Genomic DNA, 25274 nt, shown 5'->3' on the forward strand with positions numbered 1-25274 from the left:
TAACACTTAAAAAACAATAGACTTTGAGTAAAGCAGATTACTCTCCACGTGGGTGGGTCTCATCCAGTTGAAAAACCTGAGGTCCACCATGGAAGAAGGAATTCTACCCCCAGGTGCAACTGTTCCCTGGGTCTTCAACCTGCCCATCTACCCTTTCAAACTTGCCAATCCCATAATCTCTCCATACAGCTATGTTTATGTTTTATTTCTCTGGAGAACTCTAATACTGAATTAAGCTCAGATGACAAAGCAAATCTTTAGAACTCTTAGTAGAAAATATATTTATCTTTCTGACTGTAAAAATTTCCTAAATAAGACCAAAAATACTAACCATGAAAACTTGATCACTTAAGAACTGCAGCTTATAAAAGGTACATTAAAGCACACAATGAGAAAATATTGACATGTTCACAATTTTACTCTGATACCTCCTTTCTCAATTTTTGTCCTGATCTTTCACTCTTCACTTAGCTTTTTATTTCCTTGACAATTTTAGTTGCCCTGTTCTTTTCCTGCCTACAGTACCTCTTTATGCAAATTAGTCTTCTGGGAAGAGAAGTCAATCAGACTTTTCAACATTATCAAATATGAACTTTGCCACATATATCCAGTTAGTGAATTTCTCTTTAATCAATCACAAAGCACTCTAGAATCTTACAAAGAACTCAGTCTCAAATATTATGTGGGCCTGCTAACTTTATAATAATCAAGTAAAAAAAGCTAAGAAACATGTTTACCAATTCCTCAAAGTATAATCTCCATTCTTTTTAAAGAATCTATAGGGCTTCCCTGGTGGCGCAGTGGTTGAGTCCGCCTGCCGATGCAGGGGACATGGGTTCATGCCCCGGTCCGGGAGGATCCCACATGCTGCAGAGCGGCTGGGCCCGTGAGCCGTGGCCGCTGGGCCTGCGCGTCCGGAGCCTGTGCTCCACAACGGGAGAGGCCACAGCAGTGAGAGGCCCGCGTACCGCAAAAAGAATCTATAGAAAGCCACCAAGCCAATATGGAACCTTTATTTTAATGTGATTACTGTACATCTGAAGTATTGGAATAATCCTTTTATAAATGCAACAAGAAGAAACAATGACAAAACCAAATCTGGCATTTGACGTGAATCCATAGGAGTTTAAGCTTCAAACCCAGCCAAGAAGTTTGTTACAACCTCTTTCATCTTTGCATCTGACTCTTCTGAGATCTTTCCATCAGCCCTATTTTGAAAACAAAAGCAGATCAGTTCTGACCTGGATAAAAATTCAATGACTAGCTTAATTACAGAATTCAAAAGAATTTTAACAAGGCTTTACATTTTAAAGCTTACAAAAAAGAAGACATCAGTTGTGTTCATACCTGATTTTGCCCAACAGGGTTTGATGTTGGCTGATAACATGAGACAAGAAAGCATTCTCAAACTTTGTGATCTTGCTGGGCTCCAGCTTATCAAGATACCCCCTGACACCAGCGTAGATAACAGCCACTTGCTCTTCAATAGCCATGGGAGCTGAAAAGAAATAAGTGAGTTGCTCAACAAATAAATGCCATGTTTCCAAAGTCAGAGAAACTTACTTTTTCCACGAATTATTAACACGTGTCTACAGATCGCCTACTTTCACAAGTGGAAACTCCACATCAGTACTCCTTCCCACCTCCCCGCCCTGAATCAGTTTTTTCCTCATAATGGTAAGCCTTGAAGTGTAACCTCTGAGCATATTCCATGAGCACTGTATATCATCCAGCAGCATTTATATTCTTCTGGGTATAAATAACTTGCTGAAATTTTATAGCAAGGTAGTACACACTAACATTCTTTTTTTTTTTCATTTTTTTTTTTTAGGCCGCACCCACAAAGCTTGCAGGACCTTAGTTCCCTGATCAGGGATCGAACCCAGGCCCTTGGCAGAGTCCTAACCACTGGACTGCCAGGGAATTCCCGACACTAACATTCTTTTAAATCTGCCAAATTCCACAATCATATAGCCAAGAGGGCGATGGTGGGGAGGAATGGAATCTACTATGTCTTAACTCCCAAAAGAAGGGTATTAGTACACCTTTCCTCACATTTACATTCAAATGATAAGGACTGTACTTTAATTAAGTAACACAGGTATCAATCACATTCAAAAGACAATATCTCTGATCAAAGATTAACAGCACATATTCTTATAAGGAGCTATGTGATATTCCCAGGTCCTAACACACAGTAGGAACTTGACCAAATGGAAAAGTACAACTCACAATACTGTCCTTGCTTCAGCAACTCAGTCAAACGCACACCACGACTCAAGAGTTGTTGAGTGGCAGCATCGAGGTCAGAACCAAACTGGGCAAAAGCAGCAACCTCACGATACTGAGCCAATTCCAGTTTCATGGTACCTGCCACCTGAAATACAGAAATGGTTAATTCACACAATACAAAAATACTTACCTCAATGACACAGACCACCATACACTTTGATTTTTAACCTAATGACAAAGTGATGCAAATTACCTGTTTCATGGCCCTGGTTTGGGCAGCAGATCCAACACGGGATACAGACAAACCAACATTAATGGCAGGACGGATACCTTTGTAGAACAATTCTGTTTCCAAGAAAATCTACAATGTAAGGAAAATACTCACGCTTATTAGCAGGCCTAAAGAAATCAACTATTTTCAAAATTAAGTCATTGTAGCAAATGCTGAGGCCAGGAAAAATGCTAAATGTCTTCTTATGGTAAAGAGCTCCTCAAATCTTTCACAACCCAATCAACCTGAATATTCTATTGCTGAGATTAGGAAATGTGAGTGAGATGAGAAAAGAACAGGTATCGTATCTATATTGAATCTTATACAGGTGAAGTGGTGTGATTTCTCCAGGATTTGCTTCAAAATTATACAGGGAAGAGAATAGTGGGTAAAAAGAAAGCAAGAATGAAGTACACTATACCACGAATTGATAAATGGGTGGGATATGTGGGGTTTCATTATACTATTCTCTTTACGTTTGAGATTTTCCATAATGAAAACTAAAAAGCATTTAACAAATTAGTTCAGAACTACTAATCTCAACCAATGCCTTCAAATCATCCAAAGCTTTCACACTTATTTAATCATAAAATCAATACCTGTCCGTCAGTGATGGAAATGACATTCGTTGGAATGTAAGCAGACACATCACCAGCTTGTGTTTCTATGACTGGTAAAGCAGTCAAGGAGCCCCCACCAAAAGCATCGTTCATTTTGGCTGCTCTCTCTAGCAGACGGGAGTGTAGGTAGAACACATCACCAGGATAGGCCTCACGACCAGGGGGTCGGCGGAGCAGCAGAGACATCTGACGGTAAGCAACAGCCTATGGTATAGAAAAGGGTTGTGAAGTTCACCTATTAGACAGAAGCTACATTTGTCAACTACCACTGGGGCACCAACATACAGAGTCGAAAAATACATTTCATTTGACCTGTTTGGATAAGTCGTCATAAATGATCAAAGCATGTTTGCCATTATCCCTAAAATATTCTCCCATAGAACATCCGGAATAAGGAGCCAGGTACTGAAGTGGGGCAGCATCCGAAGCAGTAGCTGAAACCACAATGGTGTACTTCATGGCATCTGAGAAGAAAATAAATTTTAAGTTTTATATGGTTATCAATACTGTGATTTTAGATTAGAGACTAGAATAAAAATTATCTAAGTGCTTTACTACTGTGACTTACTATTAAAATTATCCAAATAGTTTCTACTTTAAAGAAACTGACAGAACCTTAAAAGTTAGCTGCTGTTTTATACTAGTTTTTTACATATTACTTTTGTATTGATTTATATTAGAAACTTCAGCTCATTAAGGAGTAATTAAAATCAGCCTACATTAAGCATAAGCTATCCTAAGATTAGCAGCATCCCAGATAACAACGAGACTACAGTTCCTTAATACCTGCATCTGTAAGTCTCTTCACTAACTGGGCAACAGTGGATCTCTTCTGACCAATAGCAACGTAGATACAGTATAGCTTCTTCTTTTCATCAGTTCCATCATTGAATCGTTTCTGGTTAATGATTGTGTCAATAGCAATTGACGTTTTGCTTTAAAAAGAGAAAATAAACATAAATATTACTAAACACTTCAAAGGATCCCCCAACTTAAATTTCACTCCTCTTCCTCCTCACATCACATTCTACTCTCTCCTGGATATCCAAAGTATTTACCATTCCAAGCCTAAAAGTAATCTTTCCACAGAGCAAATTTTAGTTAGAACTTTTCAACAAGCTATCAAGTCTTTACCCAGTCTGTCGGTCACCAATAATCAGCTCACGTTGACCACGACCAATCGGCACTAAGCTGTCCACAGCCTTAATGCCAGTCTGCATTGGTTCCCGCACAGAGATTCGAGGAATGATCCCAGGGGCTTTCAGACCAACTCGCCTTCGGGTCTTGGAACCAATTGGACCCTGTTAAACGATAAAAAGAAACCCCAGACCAATCAGTTTGGCTCTTTGTTAGAAGCTACAACGACATCTAATAAATGTTAAACCTACCTTTCCATCAATGGCATTACCAAGGGCATCTACTACACGACCCAACAGCTCCTCGCCGACTGGAACATCCACAATAGCCCCAGTTCTCTTCACAATATCTCCTTCCTTAATTAGTTTATCATTTCCAAACACAACAACACCAACATTGTCAGGTTCCAAGTTCAGAGACATACCCTATACAAAAGACACAATTGAATACCCATGAAGCTTGAGTGGCACTTCTTCCCATATACCTACACTACATATGAAAATAGAGGGAAAGAGTAATATTGACTTTTCAGATCTGGTTTACTCGTGAGTATTTTTCCAACGAAAAATCTTCCTTAGTTAAGACTTCTAAAACAGCAACATGTTCCATTGAATAATTATAGGTTAGAATTATAAGCCTAAGAAGCACCTTATCACATCCTCTAAGAACTAAAAGAAGCAAAGAAATTGAACAGTTTAAGCTTTTTCTACTGCATTTCCTTTGACTATGGTTTTTGAACTGGGTGCCAGTATGAAATAAAGCGATCAAGGTCAACTGGGAATTTTAAGACATGCTTGATTCACATCTGTGGGAACTCCATGAACAATTTTAAAAAACTATCTAGTCAGAACCTGTACCCATCAGGTTAGTAAAAAGTTAAATTAAAAGCTACTTAATCAAGAACAAATCTATATAATATGACAGTGCTGGGTCATCTCTCATCATTACAATCATATTTCAAAATGGTAAGACTTTAGGTCCCTAAATCACAACGAAAGCAAAAAGGCTAGTCCAGGAACTGACTCTGGTCAATAAATGAAGCTCTGGAGAATTACTTACACTAAATACAGAGGAATATCATGGAATATCATCACAGGTACAAAATCTTTAGTCTGAATATCTGATGTTCAACAGAGTAGTCACTAATCACATGTGACTCTTTAAAATTTAAATTAATAATTGCCCTGTTGGGACTTCCCTGATGGCGCAGTGGTTAGGAATCCGTCTGCCAGTGCAGGGGACACGGGTTTGAGCCCTGGTCCGGGAAGATCCCACATGCCGCGGAGCAACTAAGCCTGTGCGCCATAACTGCTGAGCCTGCGAGTCACAACTACTGAGCCCACGCAGCTAGAGCCTGTGCTCTGCAACAAGAGAAGCCATTGCACCGCAATGAAGAGTAGCCCCTGCTCACCACAACTAGAGAAAGCCCATGTGATGTGCAGCAACGAAGACCCAACACAGCCAAAAAAAAGCTAAAAGGAAATTCAGTTCATCTATTTCAGCCTAACCTCTCAAAGTTATATACACTATAGATGAGAGGTTAAATTCTTAGCCAAGGTCTGAGAGCTACTGATAAAACTTTCGGCTCCATAATTAGTCTTCCATACCAACAGGCTCTTTTTCCACACTGGACACTACAAAGCAGACCAAGATCTTTCCCCCTGTGTGATTAGTGGATAATTCTACTGCCCCTGGTCCACCTGGATATCATGCTCTGCTTTCATCAGAGAACCCGTGACTCCTACAACTTTTCTCACCTTACTGCCCAACTAGGCTCAATCTAATAGAAAAAAGTAGACTTGTATCATTAGAGAGCTTGATAGCTACATCACTAGCTCACTTTTCAACAATAGATCCACTCTTACTAGAAATACAAAGTCAGTGGCTTTCAACTTTTCACCGGAAATGAATTTAATTAAAATTATCAAATGCTTTCGTATAGGATGATCTTAACAGCTACAAACAGACTTGAACTTCTCAAAATCTGGGTGAAGATTTACTCAGTTTTATATTTCAATGCTAATGTTTACAACTTATGTGTAAATCAGTCCCTAGGGTAAAAAGTTTGATTAACAAAAAATTTATTTTTTTCACGATCTATAATAATGACAAACACAAACTGAAGCAGATTCAGATTCAAAGTTAAAAAAAAAACTTACACAATCTCTGAATTACTAAATGAATAACTGAGGAGACACCAATGTTAAAACATCAAAATCTCATTTTATAATTCACCTTTAAACCTGAAGAAAACTCTACCATTTCTTCTGCTTGAACATTTCTCAGCCCATGTACACGGGCAATACCATCACCAATACTTAAAACACGCCCAGTCTCTTCAAGGTCAACAGAGGTATCAGCTCCAAGAATACGCTCTTCAAGAATAGAGGACACCTCAGCAGTGCCTATTAAGAGAGGACAATTCCATTACAAAAAGAGCCTGGGCCAAAGACCTTTTCAAAACTCATTTCCCTAACAATATATAAACTAGAGTTTTGATCATAATAATCAAATTGCATTCTAAAACATAATGTCCAACATTCTATTCAAAAAAGCCTGATACCTACCACTATGAAAATGAATCCAAGTGACTAAGAGAAAACTTCACGAGACAAATGTAAACCAGATGAGGAGCTAATCAAATTAAGCAATACCCTTAAAATAAACATTTCCTATCTTGTAATTCTTTGGTTTAATCTCTAGGAAATCTGTATTTATGTTAATATTTGAATATAACTCAAACTAAACTCTATAAAAAGCATATTTTTAAAATGCAGTGTATTTTAAAAAGCAACTCTTTGGGAGTTCTCTGGTGATCCAGTGGTTAGGACTCTGTGCTTTCACTGCTGAAGGCGCAGGCTCAATCCCTGGTCTTGGAACTAAGTTCCCGCCTCGCAGCCAAAAAAAAAAGGCAACTGTTTAACAAAGTGTAAGTACAGGTATCCCCCTCTTTTTGAAAGTTCCATTTATGCCATTTCACTTTTACAAAAAAGGGTAATCGCTTCTTCACACTTTAGCCATTTCAGCTAAGGAACGGTTTCATTAGAATGTTCCACTTTCAAATAGTGAGGAAAACCTGTAACTTTTCCTTTAAAAGGATGCAGGTACTATTCTTCATCTCAGCATGTGGGAGATACCTAACTTTATTTCAAAAGCCCTAATGCACATCTCAAAAGAAATTCCCCAACCTACAGCATCTTCCTAAGCTTACCTCCTCACCTCTCTATTGCATTTACAATGTGCAAATTCAGACTGCCAGGTATAGCTTACCAATTATTGTCTTTGAAAAACATAGAGGTAAAAATTACCTGCTTTTTTTCAGTGTTTTTTAGGAGAGGAAAAGACTCATAGATCAGAAACGGTGCCCACCACCTGACATATACTTTGTTTCCACCAAAGGAGCATTCATTATGAGAAAAAAAAGAACCTGTACTAACATCAAAAGAGAAATACATAATTATAGTTCATTTCACTAGAACAAGAGAACCTACCAAGACAGGGCTAAATGGCTCATTATGGGTTAAGAATCTGAGATTCCATAGTAACTAAAATTGAAAGAAAACACTAACTAATGGAAAAAACCGAAAACATCCACAATAGGTATGTAACCTACGTAACTTCATTTTTCACTCAATCGCAAGGTAGTAAGTGTGGTGTAGACACAGAATTAACAACTTACCAGTCTTCTGAAGACGAGAGTTAGAGGCATGGAGGTTCCTTACAGCAATGAAGGATGACCCCAAAGCATTTTTGGAGACCTAGTGCAAAGATTTTTTTTTAAATTTAATTTTTAAAAAAGCCTTTATAAAACTAGCAAGCTTAAACAAACGCAGGCTTGGCCTGATCAAATTATCAGCGTAAATATTAACCACCTGAGAAAGCACTTTTGATCTATGTGAAAATTTATTATGCAGCTCCTGGTACACAATAAATATGCTAAAAAAAGCAGAGCATATTTTAAAAAGCAACAGCTAACAAAATATCTTTCTTTTTAAAGGCATCAGATAATATTATTTTGACTTTAGATATATTTCAATTGAGTTGTGGAAATTCTCAATTTGATAAACTGCTTCCTAAAAGGGGCAAATCTCAATAGATTTTCTATTTCAACCTTAAAAATAAAAAGCCTGTAAATGTTAGAGTTTGATTAGAAACTAAGAGATATGGCACATGCACTTTTTAAAAAAAAAATGCCAACAAATGTCAACAAAGCTTGCAGTAATCTGGACCCCTCCTCCTTCAAGTTGAAACACTGTGGTTGGTCAATGTCAATTCCGAAGACACTCCCTTCTATAGGACCTGGATAAAAATCATTAAAAATGCTTTTTTTTTGCTAACAGAAATCCAAAACGGTACCAAAGGTTGTTAGGGTAGTAAAATGACCAATATATTTATTTCACCTCCCAAACTGAGATTACTCTTAAAATGAAAGAACAAGTAAAAGTGTTTACACAGGACCTAAAAGTTATTTCCGTAACTCCAAGTGATATTAGTAATGAAGGGCACTGACCTCCACAGGTTTTTTCCAACCTATGTTCTATTTTATTTTACTTGATTTCTCAAACACTAACGATTCCTCAAGGAATCTTAAAACACGTCAAAGCACCACAAAGGAAAATCTGCCTGACTAGGACAATTTAGAAGCCAGCTCCTCTGCTGTCAAGGTATCGGCCGCAGTGAAATGCATATTTGCACCTGTACGGTGTTTTCATGATCGTTTCACAATTCAGCACTAAGAGACCGCCTACTGAAGCATTCAGAAAGCCACCTTCATTTATTGATGTCCTCTGAACCGACCTCGGGGAAAAGGTGGAAGCCTGGGGCCTGCTGACCTTCAATACAATGTCAGGCTCCTCAAGCTCGCTTCAACCAGGCCTGACAACAGTGCTCTGACCTTCAACGAGGAAGTCCCGGAGAAGTAGCGGGACCGAACCTCACCGTTTCGCAGCAGGCCTCGGAAAACTAGCGCCCCAGTCCTGACCTTCACTCAAGGCCTCTCTCAGACAAAGACTGGAATCCTCCGGAGGCGCCATCTCTGGATAACACGAAGGTCACTGCCTCCCCTGCAGCACTCGGAACCCTCCCGCACGGGGCGACCAAAGGGCCCTTCCGCCGCCAGCCCAGGACAGCCCGAGTGGCCAGCGGAGCAAGATGGCGAGGCCCGCCACAGCCCCTCAGCCTCCGCGCAGAAAGAGCGGCCGAGCCCGTGCATCACCACCTACTGCCGCCGAGCCCCCTCCCTGCCGCCGGGACCCCGCGCTCACCAGCCCGGCCCGCCGAGGGAGGGCGCGGGCCACGGCCGCGGCGACGCGCACGGATAGCATCTTCGCTGCTCTTCCTCAAGTGCTTTCTCTGCAGCCGCAGCCTCTGGACTGACTGGGACAAAATGGCCGAGCTGCGAGGAAGGTCAAGGCGCCAGCATACGTGACCCGGAAGTACCGCCCCTCCCCCGGACGCGAATCTGCCGGTAATTACTTTTTTTAAGTATCGTTTTTAGATTTGAACCTCCAAATGATTAATTAGACCTTTGCCAGCCTCGGCCCAGGCATTGGTTACCCATTTACTTTGATCTTTCGCGTCGACCTTATGGTTGCCCTGGGCGACCACATGGGTAGCGGAACCGGCCAAGAAGCAGTTACCAGACCGCATCCTGGCAGGGAAATGATGCTGGCGTCACCCCGTCCTGGGGCGCGGCTAGCTTGACGGTCAGGGGGGTTGATTGTGGCGGGTCCGAAGCTACAGCTATAAAACCTTGGTGATGTAGGTGCAGTAAACAGTAATTTCAAATGGGCGGTTTGGCAGCAGAGCGTTTCCTGCTGGGAGAATTAACGCGGATTTCCGCAGATCGCTGGCTAACACTCCAGACCCTCTGAGTCAAAAACTGGGGGCAATCTGAATCTTTGAAAAGCATCCACACCATTCTAGATGATCTGATAAGCACTCAAATTGGAGAATCGCAGTTCTTTTAGATTCGATCTAAAAGAATCCTGTTTGCGAATTAGAGCAAATTGTTTTTAAAAAAAAAAAAAAGTATAACGAGCATGGGGACCTCCCTGGTGGCGCAGTGGTTAAGAATCTGCCTGCCAATGCAGGAGACATGGATTCCAGCCCTGGTCTGGGAAAATCCCACATGCCACGGAGCAACTAAGCCCCTGCACCATGACTACCGAGCCTGCGCTGTACAGCCCACAAGCCACAACTACTGAGCCGGCGTGCAGCAAATACTGAAGCCCACGTGCCTAGAGCCCGTGCTCTGCAACAACAGAAACTACTGCAGTGAGAAACCCGCGCACGACAATAAAGAGTAGCCCCCCAAAAAACAAATAGAGTAGCCCCCACTCACCTGAACCAAAGAAAGCCCGCCTGCAGCAACGATGATCCAACGCAGCCAAAAATTAATTAATATAAATAAATAAAAGGAAATAGGTTTAAAAAAAAAAGTATAACAAGCACAAATTCGAATAGAGTGGTTGCCAATCCTGAGAAGAATGGTCCAGAATCAAAAGTCTCATTCGAGAGTGGGCTAGGGCTCAATTTTTCCTCTACAAGCAACTAGTTTCATGACAGTAGGGACTTCACTTTTTCATTTGAAGTAAAAGGGAAATGATGAAAATAACTTTCTATACCAACCCAAAGAAATCAGGGCGGAACTTTTGTTCCTCCTACAGATTTTTTGGTGATATTGAGATTTTTGTGATATGTAGAGAATTTGGCGGGGGTGGGGGGATGTTGGGTATTTTGTGATAGTGGAGACTATTAACGTTGCCTTCACTTGCGGCTATACTAAGAAGGATATTTCAGCTTCATCCACCAAATCCTGGTTTACACAAAACCTTAATTTGGGTGGGGCATATGAATATGGGTTATAACAGTCATCTCCTAAAACAGCTTGCAAATACTATATGGCCATCAATCCCTTTCTCCAATATTCTACTTTCTTTTCAAGATGAGCCATGGATACATACGACAGTCCTCCTGGAAATTAGGTGTAGGAACAGGTACAATTTTGGTTTGTAAAAACAAAGTTCGGGAATATTTTGTAAAACTTGTAGTGATGAAAGTGGACAAAGGGCAAAAAGATAACTTTCCCCACCACTTATCTGGAATTTAGTTAATGAGCAGATACATATTTAACCAAAACAAACAAAAAAAGAATAAGAAAGCCATACAGTATGGTGCTGGCTAGTTAGTTGAATTTCGTTGAAAAGTTTAATCATTTAAAATAGGCATATGACTTAGGAAAAAGATATTTGGTGCTAAGTTATCCACAATTTGATGTTAAACTACATATCACAGAAAGTTAAGTACATGGTCTACGTTTCCTAATGTAACAGTATACTACAGGAGGTTGTGGACAGCAGCATGGTATAACCTGAGGAGACTGAAACACCCAATAGGAGTTAGAACACTGTGGTCAGATTCCAGCTCTACCACCTCATCTTGGTCAAGTCATATACTCCGAGCGTGTGGTTTTAACGTGAAAATAGGTAAAATAATGTGTGTCCATTTATTTTACAGGATTCCTGTGAGAATGAAACAAAAATAGGAAAACACAGAAAACTATACATTCCCGTAGAAATATAAAGAACCTCTCATGGCGTTAACTACAGAGTGATGGAAGGAGAGAACTTTAGGAAACGCAAGAAATGAATGCAAGAATGGCTGAGTGGCAGTGCCAGTGCCAGCAGTTGTATGCCGTTTTAAAACAGTCTCCAGCACATTTAGAAAGAAAAAACAGCCTGGCTCTAGGCAGCTTTAGTTCTCGTCCTGGAGGTGATACCATGGAGAGCGCAGAGAGCTGCGAGGTGGTAACGGTGGAGAGCCTTGCAGTGCTGAAGCCTTGGACCAGCCTAGTCCAAGGGCTCAGCGCCTGGAGTCCTAGTAAAAACTACAACTCCCAGAAATCCTGGGCCCCAAAGGGGGCGTGCCCAACGGTGTGCGGGCGGGGTTGTCAGAGCAAGCGGGGCGCTTGTCCCGCGAGAAGCTGCTCGAGAAGTGGCGGGAGTGGCGGCTATGGAAGCGCTGGAGGAGAAAGAGGCGCAGGTGATGGCGCGGGAGCGGGGGTTTGCGGCATCCCGGAAACCGCGTCTTTGATACACCCACCCTGCTGGCGGATCTCCTGGGCACGCCACTTTTACTTTGTTCCTCTGCTGGTCCATATCTAGCCCCGCCTTCAAGATCTGTGAGCCTCCCCGCCTCACCCTCCTTAGACCATCGCCCCCCACCCCCACCCTTGGAAAGGGAGTTTCCCTTCCTTCCCGGCCTTCCCTGCCAGGATTCGGGCTTGGAGAGGGTTTGAGGAGAGCCCCCTGGTACGAAACCTACCCCTGGAGACTGGAGGGGGACTTCTGAACCCAAAGTCAACTTCCAGCCAAGCCTAGCCGTTCACTGCTGCTTCCTACCAGAATTTTCACACCAGACCTGCATCAGTGTCTCGCATCCCAGCTCTAGGAGTTTCCTGGCATTGCGAGTCTTGTGGTGTGTTGAGGACAACCCTTTTTTCAGACTTTGCAACTGTAATAATGCCTTAGCACCTGCATATTGAGCTTTAAAGTTATTCGAGTGATGTAAAATATTAGCCTATACTGCTTTCGTAGCTTTGGGAAAGGATGGATTGTTTTCTGGTAGTTTTATTTATTGTGCTTGCTCACTTTTTATTTCCTGACATCTGATATCTCTCTCCCTAAAGACAAATTAGGATGTGAAGTAAGTAGGATGCCAGAATATTCATGGAAAACATTTCCTTTGCTACTCATCACTTCTTGGCCATATTTTCTTCGTGCTATTGCAAAAAACAAGGCTTACAAAATTTGTATCCCTTGTAATGGTTAGGTTGCTGCCTGGTTGAAAAAAATATTTGGAGATCATCCCATTCCACAATATGAGGTGAATCCGCGGACAACGCAGATTTTGCATCACCTTTCAGAACGCAACAGGGTCCGGGACAGGGATGTCTACCTGGTAATAGAGGACTTGAAACAAAAAGCAAGAGAATATGAATCAGAAGGTGAGATTAATTCCAGAGTGTTGAATGAGATAATAACTAGAGGTAACCAAATTGTTTAACACTGAAGTATACAAGATTGATTTAGTGTAGACTACTTGCCAGTTTTGCTTCTTTATTTTATCCAGATTTGTCGTACACTGTGTTGTTATAGTAACTATCATAAATTTCATTATAGTATATATTTTATTGATACTCTGATGGTGAAACAGTAACCCCTAAAAGATAAGAGTCTAAACTTATTAGCCTGACATATACGATACCTGTGGTTTTTCACTTACATATCTTTTGGTCTCTTTCCAGTCTCCATGCTTTAGTTATAATGAGCCATCATGACACCTGAGGTGGCAGCCATGAACTGTGACTTGAACAAATCACTCTGTTGCCATGTATTCATGGGACTGCATGAGAATTTTCTGCTGTGCATATGTAGTTTAAAAAAGTGTATTCAACACATCCATTGTCTTTATAACACAAACCACAAAAATAAAGATTGGGAATATACAAAAGAGGAAAGAAGTGAGATCTACGTTTGCCTACACTTAAGCAGGTGTATGGCATATGTTACATATGTTGTTTTGAATGTAGAGCAATTTATATTGTAAATCTATTGCATATGTGCTTTTTTCCAGTTTTCTTTTAAAACATTAATATGCAGTAAAGTGACTTTTTGTTTGGTGTACTGTTTTAACACACATGGATTCTGAGAACCACCCCCACGGCTAAGGTGCAGAACAGTTCTGTCACCCCCGAACACCTCCCCTGTGATGCTCCTTTGTAGTCATACTCTCCCGTATGCCTTTAAACTTGTTTAAATTTTAAATGATTTTATTTTAGTAGTTATTAAAATAAAGTATGGAGAAAGGGGCTTTGAGTCCAGAAAAATCTTATTTTGCAAGAGCTTTCTTTTTGTCTATACTATTATGTAATGAAAATTCGAATGATTTTAAAAGTAAGATTATTCATGGCTGTCCTTGAGTACTTTTTTTTTTCCTTGAGTACTTTTTAGGGTGGCATATATTAAGTAGCAAATGTTTCTAGTAATACATACAAAATTTTGACACAATTTTCTGTACTAAAGTATCCAGAAGAGCCCTGCCACCATTGATATCTTAACTCTACACTTCATGTACTTTATTTTTTTCTTAAAATATTTATTTATTTAGGCTGCGATGGGTCTTAGTTGTGGCATGTGGGCTCTTAGTTGCGGAATGCGGACTTCTTAGTTGCGACATATTCTTAGTTGTCGCACGCATGTGGGATCTAGTTCCTTGACCAGGGATCGAATCTGGGCCCCCTGCATTGGGAGCGCAGATTCTTACCCACTGGACCACTAGAGAAGTCCCCATGTACTTTATTTTTTTTTAATTAATTAATTTACTTATTTTTGGCTGCGTTGGGTCTTCGTTGCTGCGGGTAGGCTTTCTCTAGTTGCGTCGAGCGGGGGCTATTCTTCGTTGCAGTGTGTGGGCTTCTCATTGCTGTGGTTTCTCTTATTGCGGAGCAACAAGCGGCTCCGAGCGCAGGCTCAGTAGTTGTGGCTGGCGGGCTCTAGAGCGCAGCCTCAGTAGTTGTGGCTGGCGGGCTTAGTTGCTCCGCGGTATGTTGATCTTCCTGGGCCAGGGCTCAAACCTGTGTCCCCTGCATTGGTGGGAGGATTCTTAACCACTGTGCCACCAGGGAAGTCCAACCCCCCATGTACTTTATTTTTTCATTTTTTTAAAGATATTAAGATTATTTTTATTATTTAAAAAAAATTTTTTTATTTTTGGCTGCGTTGGGTCTTTGTTGCTGAGTGCTGGCTTTCTCTAGTTGCGGCGAGCGGGGACTACTCTTCGTTGCGGTGTGTGGGCCTCTCATTGCGGTGACTTCTCTTGTTGAGGAGCACGGCCTCTAGGCACACGGGCTTCAGTAGTTGTGGCATGCAGGCTTCAGTAGTTGTGGCTCACGGAGCACAGGCTCAGTAGTTGTGGCGCACGGGCTTAGTTGCTCTGAGGCATGTGGGACCTTCCTGGACCAGGGATTGAACCCGTGTTCCCTGCATTGGCAGGCGGATTCTTAACCACTGCGCCACCAGGGAAGTATCCCCCACCACGTACTTTAATTGTTACTCCTCTTTTCTAAGTTTTTCCTCCTTTTAGACAGGAAAGCTGTCAAGCAGAGAACAGAAAATTTATGGAACCTTGTAACAAATATAGATTCATATACACTGTTAAGGAACTCCTGCTTCCAGAGTTTCTAAATTTTGAGTAGTGATACTATATAGCCCCCAGGACTTGAATGACTTTTGAGCAAAAGATCATTTCTTTGACTTAGTTTTTATTTCCGCACAGTACAGTTCTTTGCAGCACGTAAGATTGGAACATTTTGGAAATATTTCCAGGAATTGGGAAAGAATGTAAAAGTTTTGTATGAAGACTTTTTTTTTTTTTTTCCCGTTACGCGGGCCTCTCACTGTTGTGGCCTCTCCCGTTGCGAGGCTCCGGACGCACAGGCTCAGCGGCCATGGCTCACGGGCCCAGCCACTCCGAGGCATGTGGGATCTTCCCGGACCGGGTCACAAACCCGTGTCCCCTGCATCGGCAGGCGGACTCTCAACCACTGCGCCACCAGGGAAGCCCTGTATGAAGACTTTTTAATCGTGACAAATACAGATGAAACTATTGAAAACATTAATTCTTTGTACTGCCAATTCTTCAGTTGAGGAGGAAAATTAAAAGAAATTTCCCTAGCTAGAACCTCCAATAAAATGTTGAATAGATGTAGACATCTATTAGAGTAGACATCCTTATCTTGTTCCTCATCTTAGAGGGAAAGCATCTAGTCTTTACTGTTGAGCGCAATGTGAGTTGTGGGTTTTTTGTAGATGCCCTTTTTCCGGTTGAGGAAGTTTCTTTCTATTCCTACTTTGTTGAGTGTCCATATCATGAAAGGGTGCTGGATTTTGTCAGATGCTTTTTCTGTCTATTGAGATGATCATATGACTTTAGTTTTTTATTCTGTCGATATGATGTGTTACATGAATTGGCTTTCAGACGTTAATCCAACATTTATCCATAAGATAAATCCACGTCCTCATGGTGTATAATGTTTTAATAGGTTGCTGGATTCAATTGCTAGTATTTTGTTGAGAATTTTTGCATCCATATTTATAAGAGATAGTGGTCCGTAGTTTTCTTTCCTTTTAATATGTCTTTTTCTGGTTTTAGTGTCAGGATAATATTGGCCTCAGAGAAACAGTTGAGAAGTATTCCCTCCTTCCTATTTTTTGGAATAGTTGATGAAGAATTGGTATTAATTCTTTATGTAATCTATAGAACTCAGTGGTAAAACCATCTGGACCTGAGCTTTTCTTTGTGGGTAGATTTTGATTACTAATTCAGTCTCTGCTTACTGTAGGTCTATTAGATTATCTACTTGTTCTTGAATTAGATTCAGTAGTTAGTGTCCTTTTTGGAATTTGTCCATTTCATCTAAGTTATCTAAATTTCAGGGTACAGTTGTTCATAGTATTCCTTTATAATCCTTTTTATTAAGTAGGTAGATCAGTGGAATGTACTGTCTTCTGATGCTAGTAATTTGAGTCTTTTTTCTTCTTAGTCAATCTAGGTGAAGGTCATAGCACAGGAAAGTCTGCTCAATATATATATATATTTAAGGAAATGACAGTCACCTGATATTCATAGTGGTGTGCTTTATAGTTTATTTTATTGCCATTGTTTTAATTTTTTTAATATTTATTTATTTGGTCATGTTGAGTCTTAGTTGCAGCAGGTGGGCTCCTTAGTTGCGGCTTGTGGGCTCCTTAGTTGCGACTTGCCGGCTCCTTAGTTGTGGCATGCAAACTCTTAGTTGCAGCATGCATGTAGGATCTAGTTCCCCAGTCAGGGATCGAACCCGGGCCCCCTCATTGGGAGCATGGAGTCTTAACCACTGTGCCATCAGGGAAGTCCCTCTGCTCAATATTCTGTAATAACCTAAATGGGAAAAGAATTTGAAAAAGAATAGGTACTCTACATATATAACTGAATCACTTTGCTGTACATCTGAAACTAACACAACATTGTTAATCAACTATATTCCAATACAAAAAAAATTTTTGTTTTTAAATCTAGGTGAAGGTTTTTCAATTATGTTGAGCTTTTCAAAGAACTAGCCTTTGGTTTTAATGATTTTTTTCTTCTTTTTTAATCTATTTTATTAACTTTCACTCTGTTCTTTATTATTTCTTTCATTTGGCTTGCTTTAGGTTTAGTCTGCTCTTCTTTTTTAAATGTTTTAAGCTTAGGCTATTGATTTGAGATCTTTCTTCTTTTTTAACATAGGAATTTACAAGTATAAATTTCCCTCTAAGCATTGGTTTAGGTGCATCCCCTAAGTTTTGGTATGTTATGTCTTCATTTTCATTCACCTCAAAGGATTTGATTTCTTTTTGACCCATTGGTTATTGGGAGTATGTTGTTTAATTCCACATATTTATGAGTTTCCCAAATTTCTTTCTCATTTCTAATTTCATTCCATTGTAATGGGGGAATACTTTGTATTATATGACGGTATTATCATTATAAAATGTCCCTGTTTATCTCTAGTAACATTTTTTGTTAAAAAGTCTATTTTATCTGATATTAGTATAGCCACTTCAGCTTTCTTGTGGTTGCTGTTCGCATTATATATCTTTTTCCATCCTTTATTTTCATTGCACGTTGCTCTATTGCACTTCACAGATATTGAGGGGTCTTTTTTTACAAATTGAAGTTTTGTGGCAACCCTGTGTTGAGCAAATCTATCATTTTTCCAATAGCAGTTGCTCACTTCGTATCTCTTACATTTTGGTAATTCTCAGAATATTTCAGACTTTTTCATTTCTCTCTCCCTCTCCTTGGGCCTCCATATTCCCTGAAATATAACAAATTGAAAATAGTCCTATTAATAACCCTACAGTGGCCTCTAAGTGTTCAGGTGAAAGGAAGTCACATGCCTCTACTTTAAATCAAAAGCTAGAAATGATGAAGCTTAGTGAGGAAGGCATGTTGGAAACCAAGACAAGGCTGAAAGCTAGGGCTCTTATGCCAGACAGTTAGCCAAGTTGTGAATGCAAAAGAAAAGTTCTTGAAGGATATTAAAAGTGCTACTCCAGTGAGTCATTTCCACTTTCAAGTCATTCTTTAATAAATACATTTCATAAGGCTATAGCTGGCATAGATAGTGATTCCTCTAATGGATCTGGACAAAGTAAATTGAAAACCTCTGGAAAGAATTCACCGTTCTAGATGCCACTGAAAACATTCGTGATTCGTGAGAAGAGGTGAAAATATCAGCATTAGCAGGAGTTTGGAAGAAGTTGATTCCAGCCCTCGTGGATGACTTTGAGGGGCTCAAGACTCCAGTGGAGGAAGTAACTGCAGGTGTGGTAGAAATAGCAAGAGAACTAGACTTAGAAGTGCAGCCTAAAGATGTGACTGAGTTGCTGCCATCTCATGATAAGACTTTCATGGGTGAGGAGTTGCTTCTGATGGATGAGCTAAGAAAGTGGTTTCTTGAGAAGGAATCTACTCTGGTGAAGATGCTGTGACGATCGTTGAAATGACAACAAAGGATTTAGTATATTACATAACTTACTTGATTAAAGCAGTGGCAGGGTTTCAGAGGATTGAGTCCAGTTTTGAAAGAAGTTCTTGGGTAGAATGCTGTCAAACAGCATTGCATGCTACAGGGAAATCATCTGTGAAAGGAAAAGTCAAATCAATGTGGCAAACTCTGTTGTCCTATTTTAAGAAATTGCCACAGAATTGCCCAGCCTTCAGCAACCATCACCTTAATCAGTCAGCAGCCATCAACATCGAGGCAAGACCCTCCACCAGCAAAAAGATTATGACTCACTGAAGATTCAGATGTGGTTATCATTTTTTAGCAATAAGGTATTTTTAAATTAAGGTATGTACATTGTTTTTTTAGGTATAATGCTATTGCTCACTTAATAGACTACAGTATAATATGAACATAACTTTTATATGTTCTGGGAAACCAAAAAATTCACATGACCCTCTTTATTGCAATATTTGCTTTATTGCAGTGTTCTGGAACCCCAGTATCTCTGAGTTATGCCTGAATTTGTGTCTTTGAATGTGAAGTGTGTCTCCTATAGACAGCATGTAGTGGGATCCTGTTGTTTTTTTCAGTCTTATAATCTCTGCCTTTGGGTTGGATTGTTTAATGCATTCCCATTTAATGTTATTATTGATATAGTTGTATTTATATCTGCCAATTTACTTTTCATTTTCTATATATTACATCTTTTTTTGTTTTGCTGTTTTTCCCTTATCGCTTTCTTTTGCATTAAGTAAATATTTTCTAATGTAACATTTAAATTTCTAAAGTGATTTTTTAGTTCTTTTTTTTTTTTTCAGTTCTTTTTAGTGTTGTTCTGAGGTTTGCAAATAAACCTTACCAGCTCAGCTTCATATTTGTACTAGCTTAATTCCAGTGAGATAGAGAAATGTTGCTCCTATGTAGCTCTGTTCCTCTTTTCCCCGCTTTTGTGGTATTATTGTTACACATATTACATCTAATAATATTATGGACTCAACAGTGTACTGTTACATTATTACTTAACCATCTGTAGTCATTTCCTTAGCCCTTTACACCTTTACTACCACCACGTCCTTTGTGCCGATACATTTCTATAACCCAACAATACCTTATATAAATATTATTTTATCCAATTGCTTTTTAAGTCAGTTAAGAGAAAAACGAAGAAAAAAATGCATTTATGCTCTTTATAATTCTGCATTTACCTTTACTGATAATTCATTGATTTTTGTGCGCATTTGAATTACTGTTTGGGGTCACTTGCTTTAAGCCTGCAGAACTTCCTTTAATATTTCTTATAAGTTGGGTCTGGTGACAATGAAATTCTCTCAGTTTTTGTCTATCTGGGAGTCTTCATTTTACATTTATTTTTGAAAGAAAGCTTTGCTACGTGTAGGATTCTTGCTTGACAGTTTGCTCTTTGAGCACTTTGAATATGTTATCCTGTTGCCGTTTAGTCTCCGTTGTTTCTGTCAAGAAGTTGACTGTTAATCTTACTGAAGTTTCCTAGTATGTCATTTTTCTTTTGCTGTTTTCAAGATTTTCTCCTTGTCTTTTTTTTTTTAAATAAATTTATTTATTTATTTATTTTTGGCTGTGTTGGGTCTTTGTTGCTGCTCACAGACTTTCTCTAGTTGCGGTGAGCAGGGGCTAGTCTTCATTGCAGTGCATGGGCTTCTCATTGCGGTGGCTTCTCTTGTTGCGGAGCATGGGCACTACGTGTGCAGGCTTCAGTAGTTGTGGCACACGGGCTCAGTAGTTGTGGCTCGCAGGCTCTAGAGTGCAGGCTCAGTAGTTGTGGCACACGAGCTTAGTTGCTCCGTGGCATGTGGGATCTTCCCGGACCAGGGCTCGAACCCGTGTCCCCTGCATTTGCAGGCAAATTCTTAACCACTATGCTACCAGGGAAGCCCCCTCACTGAATTTTAATAGATTTTCTTGAACAGATGTTTCTTCATTTGCTGTTTGTCCTTAGGAGCATTTCCAGAAGCTTTAAATGGTTGTGTTTTGTTTTGGGGGGCATCTTTGTTTTGCTTTTTGGGTTTTTGTTTACAATTTTCACCAGTTTCACTGCAGGGTAGGTGAGCAGAGCTCCTCACACTGTTATGTTGGAAGTCAGACTCCTGGTGGATTGATTTTTGGCAAAGATGACAAGACAATTTAATGGAGGAAAGAATAGCCTTTTCAGTGAACAGTGCTGGGATAGGTGGATATCCACATGTACAAGAATGAAATTGGACCCTGCCTCATAACATATATAAGAATTAACTCAAAATGAATGAAAAACCTAAAAGTAAGAGCTGAATCTAAAACTCAGAAGACAGCATATGTGTATATCTTCATAACTTTGGATTTGGCAATGGTTTCTTAGCTATGATACCAAAAACACAAGCAACAAAAGAAAAGTAGGTAAATTGGACATCATCAGAATTAAAAACTTTTGTCCTCAAAGGATACCGTCAAGTAGATGAAAAGACAGCCCACAGAGTGGGCTGCAAATATTTGCAAATTGTATATCTGATAAGGGACTTATATCTACAATAAATGAAGAATTCTTACAACTGAATAATAAAGAACCAACCCAGTTAAAAATGGATAAGGGAGGGAATTCCCTGGCAGTCCAGTGGTTAGGACCCCACGCTTCCACTGCAGGGGCCCAGGTTCTATCCCTGGTCAAGGAACTAGGATCCCATAAGCTGCGGCCAAAAAGAATGGTTAAGGGACATGAATATACATTTCTCCCAAGAAGATATACAAATGGCCAGAAAGCACAGCATCATTAGCCATCAGGGAAATGCAAATCAAAACCACATTCCACTTCACACCTACAAGGATGGCTATAATCAAAAAGACAAGGTCTTGGATTATCATTTTATCGATCATTATTCAGTTCTATGAATGATCACTGTGCAAAAAAAATAAATAATACAGCTGTTGGTGAAGATGACATTGTGGAGAAATTGGAACCTTCATACATTTCTGGCAGGAATGTAAAAATCAGTAGCTTTGGAAAACAGTCTAGTAGTTCTTCAAATAGTTAAACATAGAGTTACCATATGACCAGCAGTTCCACTCCTGGTTATATACCCAAGAGAAATGGAAACATATGTTTATGTAAAAACCCGTACGTGAGTGTTTATAGCAGCATTATTCATAATAGCCAAAATGTGGGAGCAATCCAAATGTTCATCAATGGATAAATGGATAAATAAAACATGGTAAATCTATACAATGGAATATTATTCTTCCATAAAAAGGGATGAAGTACTGACTGATACCTGATACAGAACGGATGAACCTTGAAGCCGTTATGCTAAGTGAGAGAAACCAGTCACAGAGGATCACATATTATATGATACCATTTATATGATATGTCCAAATTAGGCAAATGAATAGAGACAGAATGTAGGTTAGTGGTTGCTAGGGCTTCATGGGTTGGGTAGCTGGAAAATAATGACTGAGGATTGTGGGATTTCTTTTTGGGGTGATGAAAATGTTCTAAAATACTTTAGGTGAGTGGATTATATGTTATGTGAAAGATTACAATAAAGCTGTTAAAAATTAAAGCAAAACAAAGATCTTAGTCACCATAAAACTCTTACATCTTTTCAGCTAAGCATCTTCAAGACCTTCTTCTGGAGAGTGTGAATTTTTCCCCTGCCAATCTCTCTAGCACTGGTTCCAGGTATCTGAATGCTTTGGTTGACAGTGCTGTGGCCCTTGAAACAAAGGATACCTCACTAGCTAGGTAACTCTTGTGACATATTTAATTTCTGCAGTCATATACACTGTAAGGTCTTGACCTAAGGAGCTTTTGTTTCTCAGGGTAATTCTGTATAGGAAATTAGCAGTGTATGCAGAAATACTGAATTTAGTTAACTCCTTATCATTGCTAGTGAGTATGTATAATTACTTCAGATAAACTTGGTATTGGTTAAATTTTAGTGTTTTCTTCTTTCAGGATTAGGTTTGTGAAGGCTGGTTCTCTTGTATATTTGAAAAGGGATTAGGTATCACATCATTCCCTATAAACAGTACAGAGAGCAGTAGGCTAAATCATCTGTTGAGCATAGAGTAGCGATTTTTGGTTATGTCCCTACCCTATTGGATAGAGTAGGTTAAAGACCTTCAGTTCTTTGTGACAGGCATTTCACCTATATAATGACATTATCCTTCTAACTACCTTAAGAGGAAACTGAAGCTCAGGAGAGGTGAGTTAAATAATTTCTCTGAGCTAGTAAATGGCAGGGTTGGGATTCAAACCCGGTCTGACTCAAAAGTCCATAGGACTATCACTGTTGGCTGCATCTTAGCTAGGACTACTACTACAACTTATAATCAGAGAATTGTATGGCCATTCTGCTTAACTGCTAATACAAGAGCTTGGAATATATACAAATATATATATATATATAAATATATAAATAAATATATATATACACACACTTAAATAGTAGAGTTTTAGATATAAGATCATGTGGGCCGTATGGCAGCAGAAATCTAGACTTGAATTAAGTCAATTCAGCAGTCAATTAAGTCAATTCACCAAATACTAATTATATCCTAGGCATATAATCTATATAACTCTTTATGTAACTACCTGTCTCCCTCTCCCTTCCTCCCTCCCTATATATATATGTGTGTGTGTGTATATATATATATATATATATATATATATGTTTGTGTGTGTGTGTGTGTGTATATATATATATGTATAGCTATACATATAGGCACTGGGGAAGCAGAAATGAATAGAATAATGAGTGCCAGCAAGTACAGTCTCTGCTCATGGTAAATTAACGGAGATGGACATGTAAAATTATAACAGAGTATGACAGCTGCAATACTGCAGTAGTGTAAAGCTGTAGCTAGGAAGCACAGAGGAAGGAGGAGTGAATTCCAGAATGGGAGTAAATCTTATTTGAGCTTTGAAGGACAAATGGGAATTTGCCAGCTGAAGAAGGTTATTCCAGACAGTGAGAACAGCGTGTAAAATAGTACAGAGGTATGAAACAGCATGGTTAAAGAAGAATCCACATAGAAATAAAATCAGGTTTAGAAATGAGGAATAATTGTAATTATTGTTCTTAATGTCCATTTACGTGACTGGATTCTTCTTTTAGTTTTATCCCTGCAGTGAATGACTTGACCTCTGATCTTTTTTGCACCAAATCCAAAAACGAAGAAATCAAGCTTGAATTGGCAAAACTTGAGAAAAATCTAACTGCAACTTTAGTATTAGAAAAATGTCTACAAGAGTAAGTAATTGAGTTGGAAGTGGTGACAATTTTTATTATAAAGGCAGTAACAGGACATTAGTTTGGGCCATAGTTATGATTTAAAACAACACATTAGGAAATGGGAAGATAAAATGTTTTTTTAAGTAGAAAATGACTTGGGTGAAGGTAGGAGTGGTTGAGTACATATTTTTACCTTTTACTTTATACAGTTTCTTTTTTCTCTCTGTTTTACAAATAACCTGTTAATAATTTTCAAAATGTATGTGAATTTTTTTTTTTTACTTATAAACTATGGTGCAACTTAAAGTCATGTTATATTTTGTTGCCCTTTCTTACTAGAGCTCTGGTATCCCTCTTAATGCTTTGGACCTTCTTTAGGTCCCTGTAGCCCCAGAGATTAGATGCTGGGGATCAGGAGTATGTGTATGCACAAGTAATTTACTGGTGTGTAAATTTATCCAACAAATATTGACTATGTATATGCAAAGCACTGTGTCATGTCACATTTAGGAGAGAGGCCTTTGGGACCTCCATAATTCAAATTGACTTTAGGATCTGTTAAGTCACTTTTTTGAGCAGCAGATCTACTTTCTCCAAGAATAATTGGCATAAATTAATCTTAAAATTATTTAGTATTCCTTGAGGAAAATCCCAGATGGCAACATGGAGGGAAAGATGACCTAGAAGGGTGCTTGGTAGCCAGTCTGGGATATAAAATTTATGGTAGAAAATCCAGCAAGTGTGTTATCTCCTCTTGATACTCTTGACTAATCCAGAGTTGAATCGAAAAAGTGGTAGAGCTTCCTTTTTATAATAATTTCACTGAGAAGAAAATGTTCTCAACTTCATTTTTTAAAGGGATCTCAAGAAGGCAGAGTTGCATCTGTCTACAGAAAGGGCCAAAGTTGACAATCGTCTTCAGAACATGGACTTCCTAAAAGCCAAGTCAGAGGAGTTCAGGTCTGGAATTAGAGCTGCAGAGGTTTGTATGAAGGACTGAATATATTTAGCTCGCTTCAGACTTATTTTCAACTTTCATCCTTAGAAATAGGCAGTATTGTTATTCCCTTTTTACGACCAGGGAACTGTGTTGAAGGCGGGTAACTTGCCCAAGGTTACACAGCTACTTAACAGCAGATCCCAATTCAAATGCAGGCTGCCAGGCCCGGAAGCTCAGGCTC

General features: G+C 39.4%; 2 protein-coding genes across 6 annotated transcripts in view; one reads left to right on the plus strand and one right to left on the minus strand.

The window, feature by feature from the left end:
- Positions 1-997: 997 nt before the first annotated feature.
- ATP5F1A (ATP synthase F1 subunit alpha) lies at positions 998-9663 on the minus strand. The gene is made up of 12 exons (XM_022561807.3): positions 9525-9663; positions 7940-8018; positions 6496-6665; positions 4512-4685; positions 4258-4424; positions 3910-4058; positions 3436-3587; positions 3103-3327; positions 2486-2593; positions 2233-2377; positions 1348-1498; positions 998-1208 (listed from the first exon to the last, which is right to left on the minus strand). The coding sequence occupies exons 1-12, from the start codon at positions 9582-9584 to the stop codon at positions 1127-1129; spliced, it is 1662 nt and encodes a 553-aa protein (XP_022417515.1). The 5' UTR covers positions 9585-9663; the 3' UTR covers positions 998-1126.
- Positions 9664-11882: 2219 nt separating this feature from the next.
- The window catches only part of HAUS1 (HAUS augmin like complex subunit 1), a 34398-nt gene continuing 21006 nt past the window's right edge, over positions 11883-25274 (plus strand). For 4 of the 5 annotated variants that reach the window (XR_016387632.1, XM_022561806.3, XM_089895125.1 and 1 more), the window contains exons 1-5: positions 12205-12303; positions 13093-13267; positions 22466-22601; positions 23977-24111; positions 24952-25075. Coding sequence is in view for 4 of the 5 variants with exons in the window: in XM_022561806.3 (XP_022417514.1) it covers positions 12274-12303; positions 13093-13267; positions 22466-22601; positions 23977-24111; positions 24952-25075 (600 nt within the window). In the remaining variant the exon portion in view is untranslated. Of the gene's footprint in view, positions 12304-13092; positions 13268-22465; positions 22602-23976; positions 24112-24951; positions 25076-25274 lie in introns of all 5 variants that reach the window. The other variant, XM_089895126.1, reaches the window with a different exon arrangement.

The sequence above is a fragment of the Delphinapterus leucas genome, chromosome 14 (genome assembly GCF_059928025.1).
Source record: "Delphinapterus leucas isolate spDelLeu-1000000601 "Yukka" chromosome 14, BTC_Dleu_Yukka2, whole genome shotgun sequence".
Lineage (NCBI taxonomy): Eukaryota > Metazoa > Chordata > Mammalia > Artiodactyla > Monodontidae > Delphinapterus > Delphinapterus leucas.

Bases quoted from the DNA above. Each gene is read 5' to 3' on its own strand.
- ATP5F1A (XM_022561807.3), bottom strand. From the start codon at position 9,584: ATGCTATCCGTGCGCGTCGCCGCGGCCGTGGCCCGCGCCCTCCCTCGG. The intron at 4,425-4,511 runs GTAGGTTTAACA...ATCGTTTAACAG, and splicing joins GTAATGCCATTGATGGAAAG to GGTCCAATTGGTTCCAAGAC. The intron at 3,588-3,909 runs GTATTAAGGAAC...TTTTCTTCTCAG, and splicing joins GAAGAGACTTACAGATGCAG to ATGCCATGAAGTACACCATT.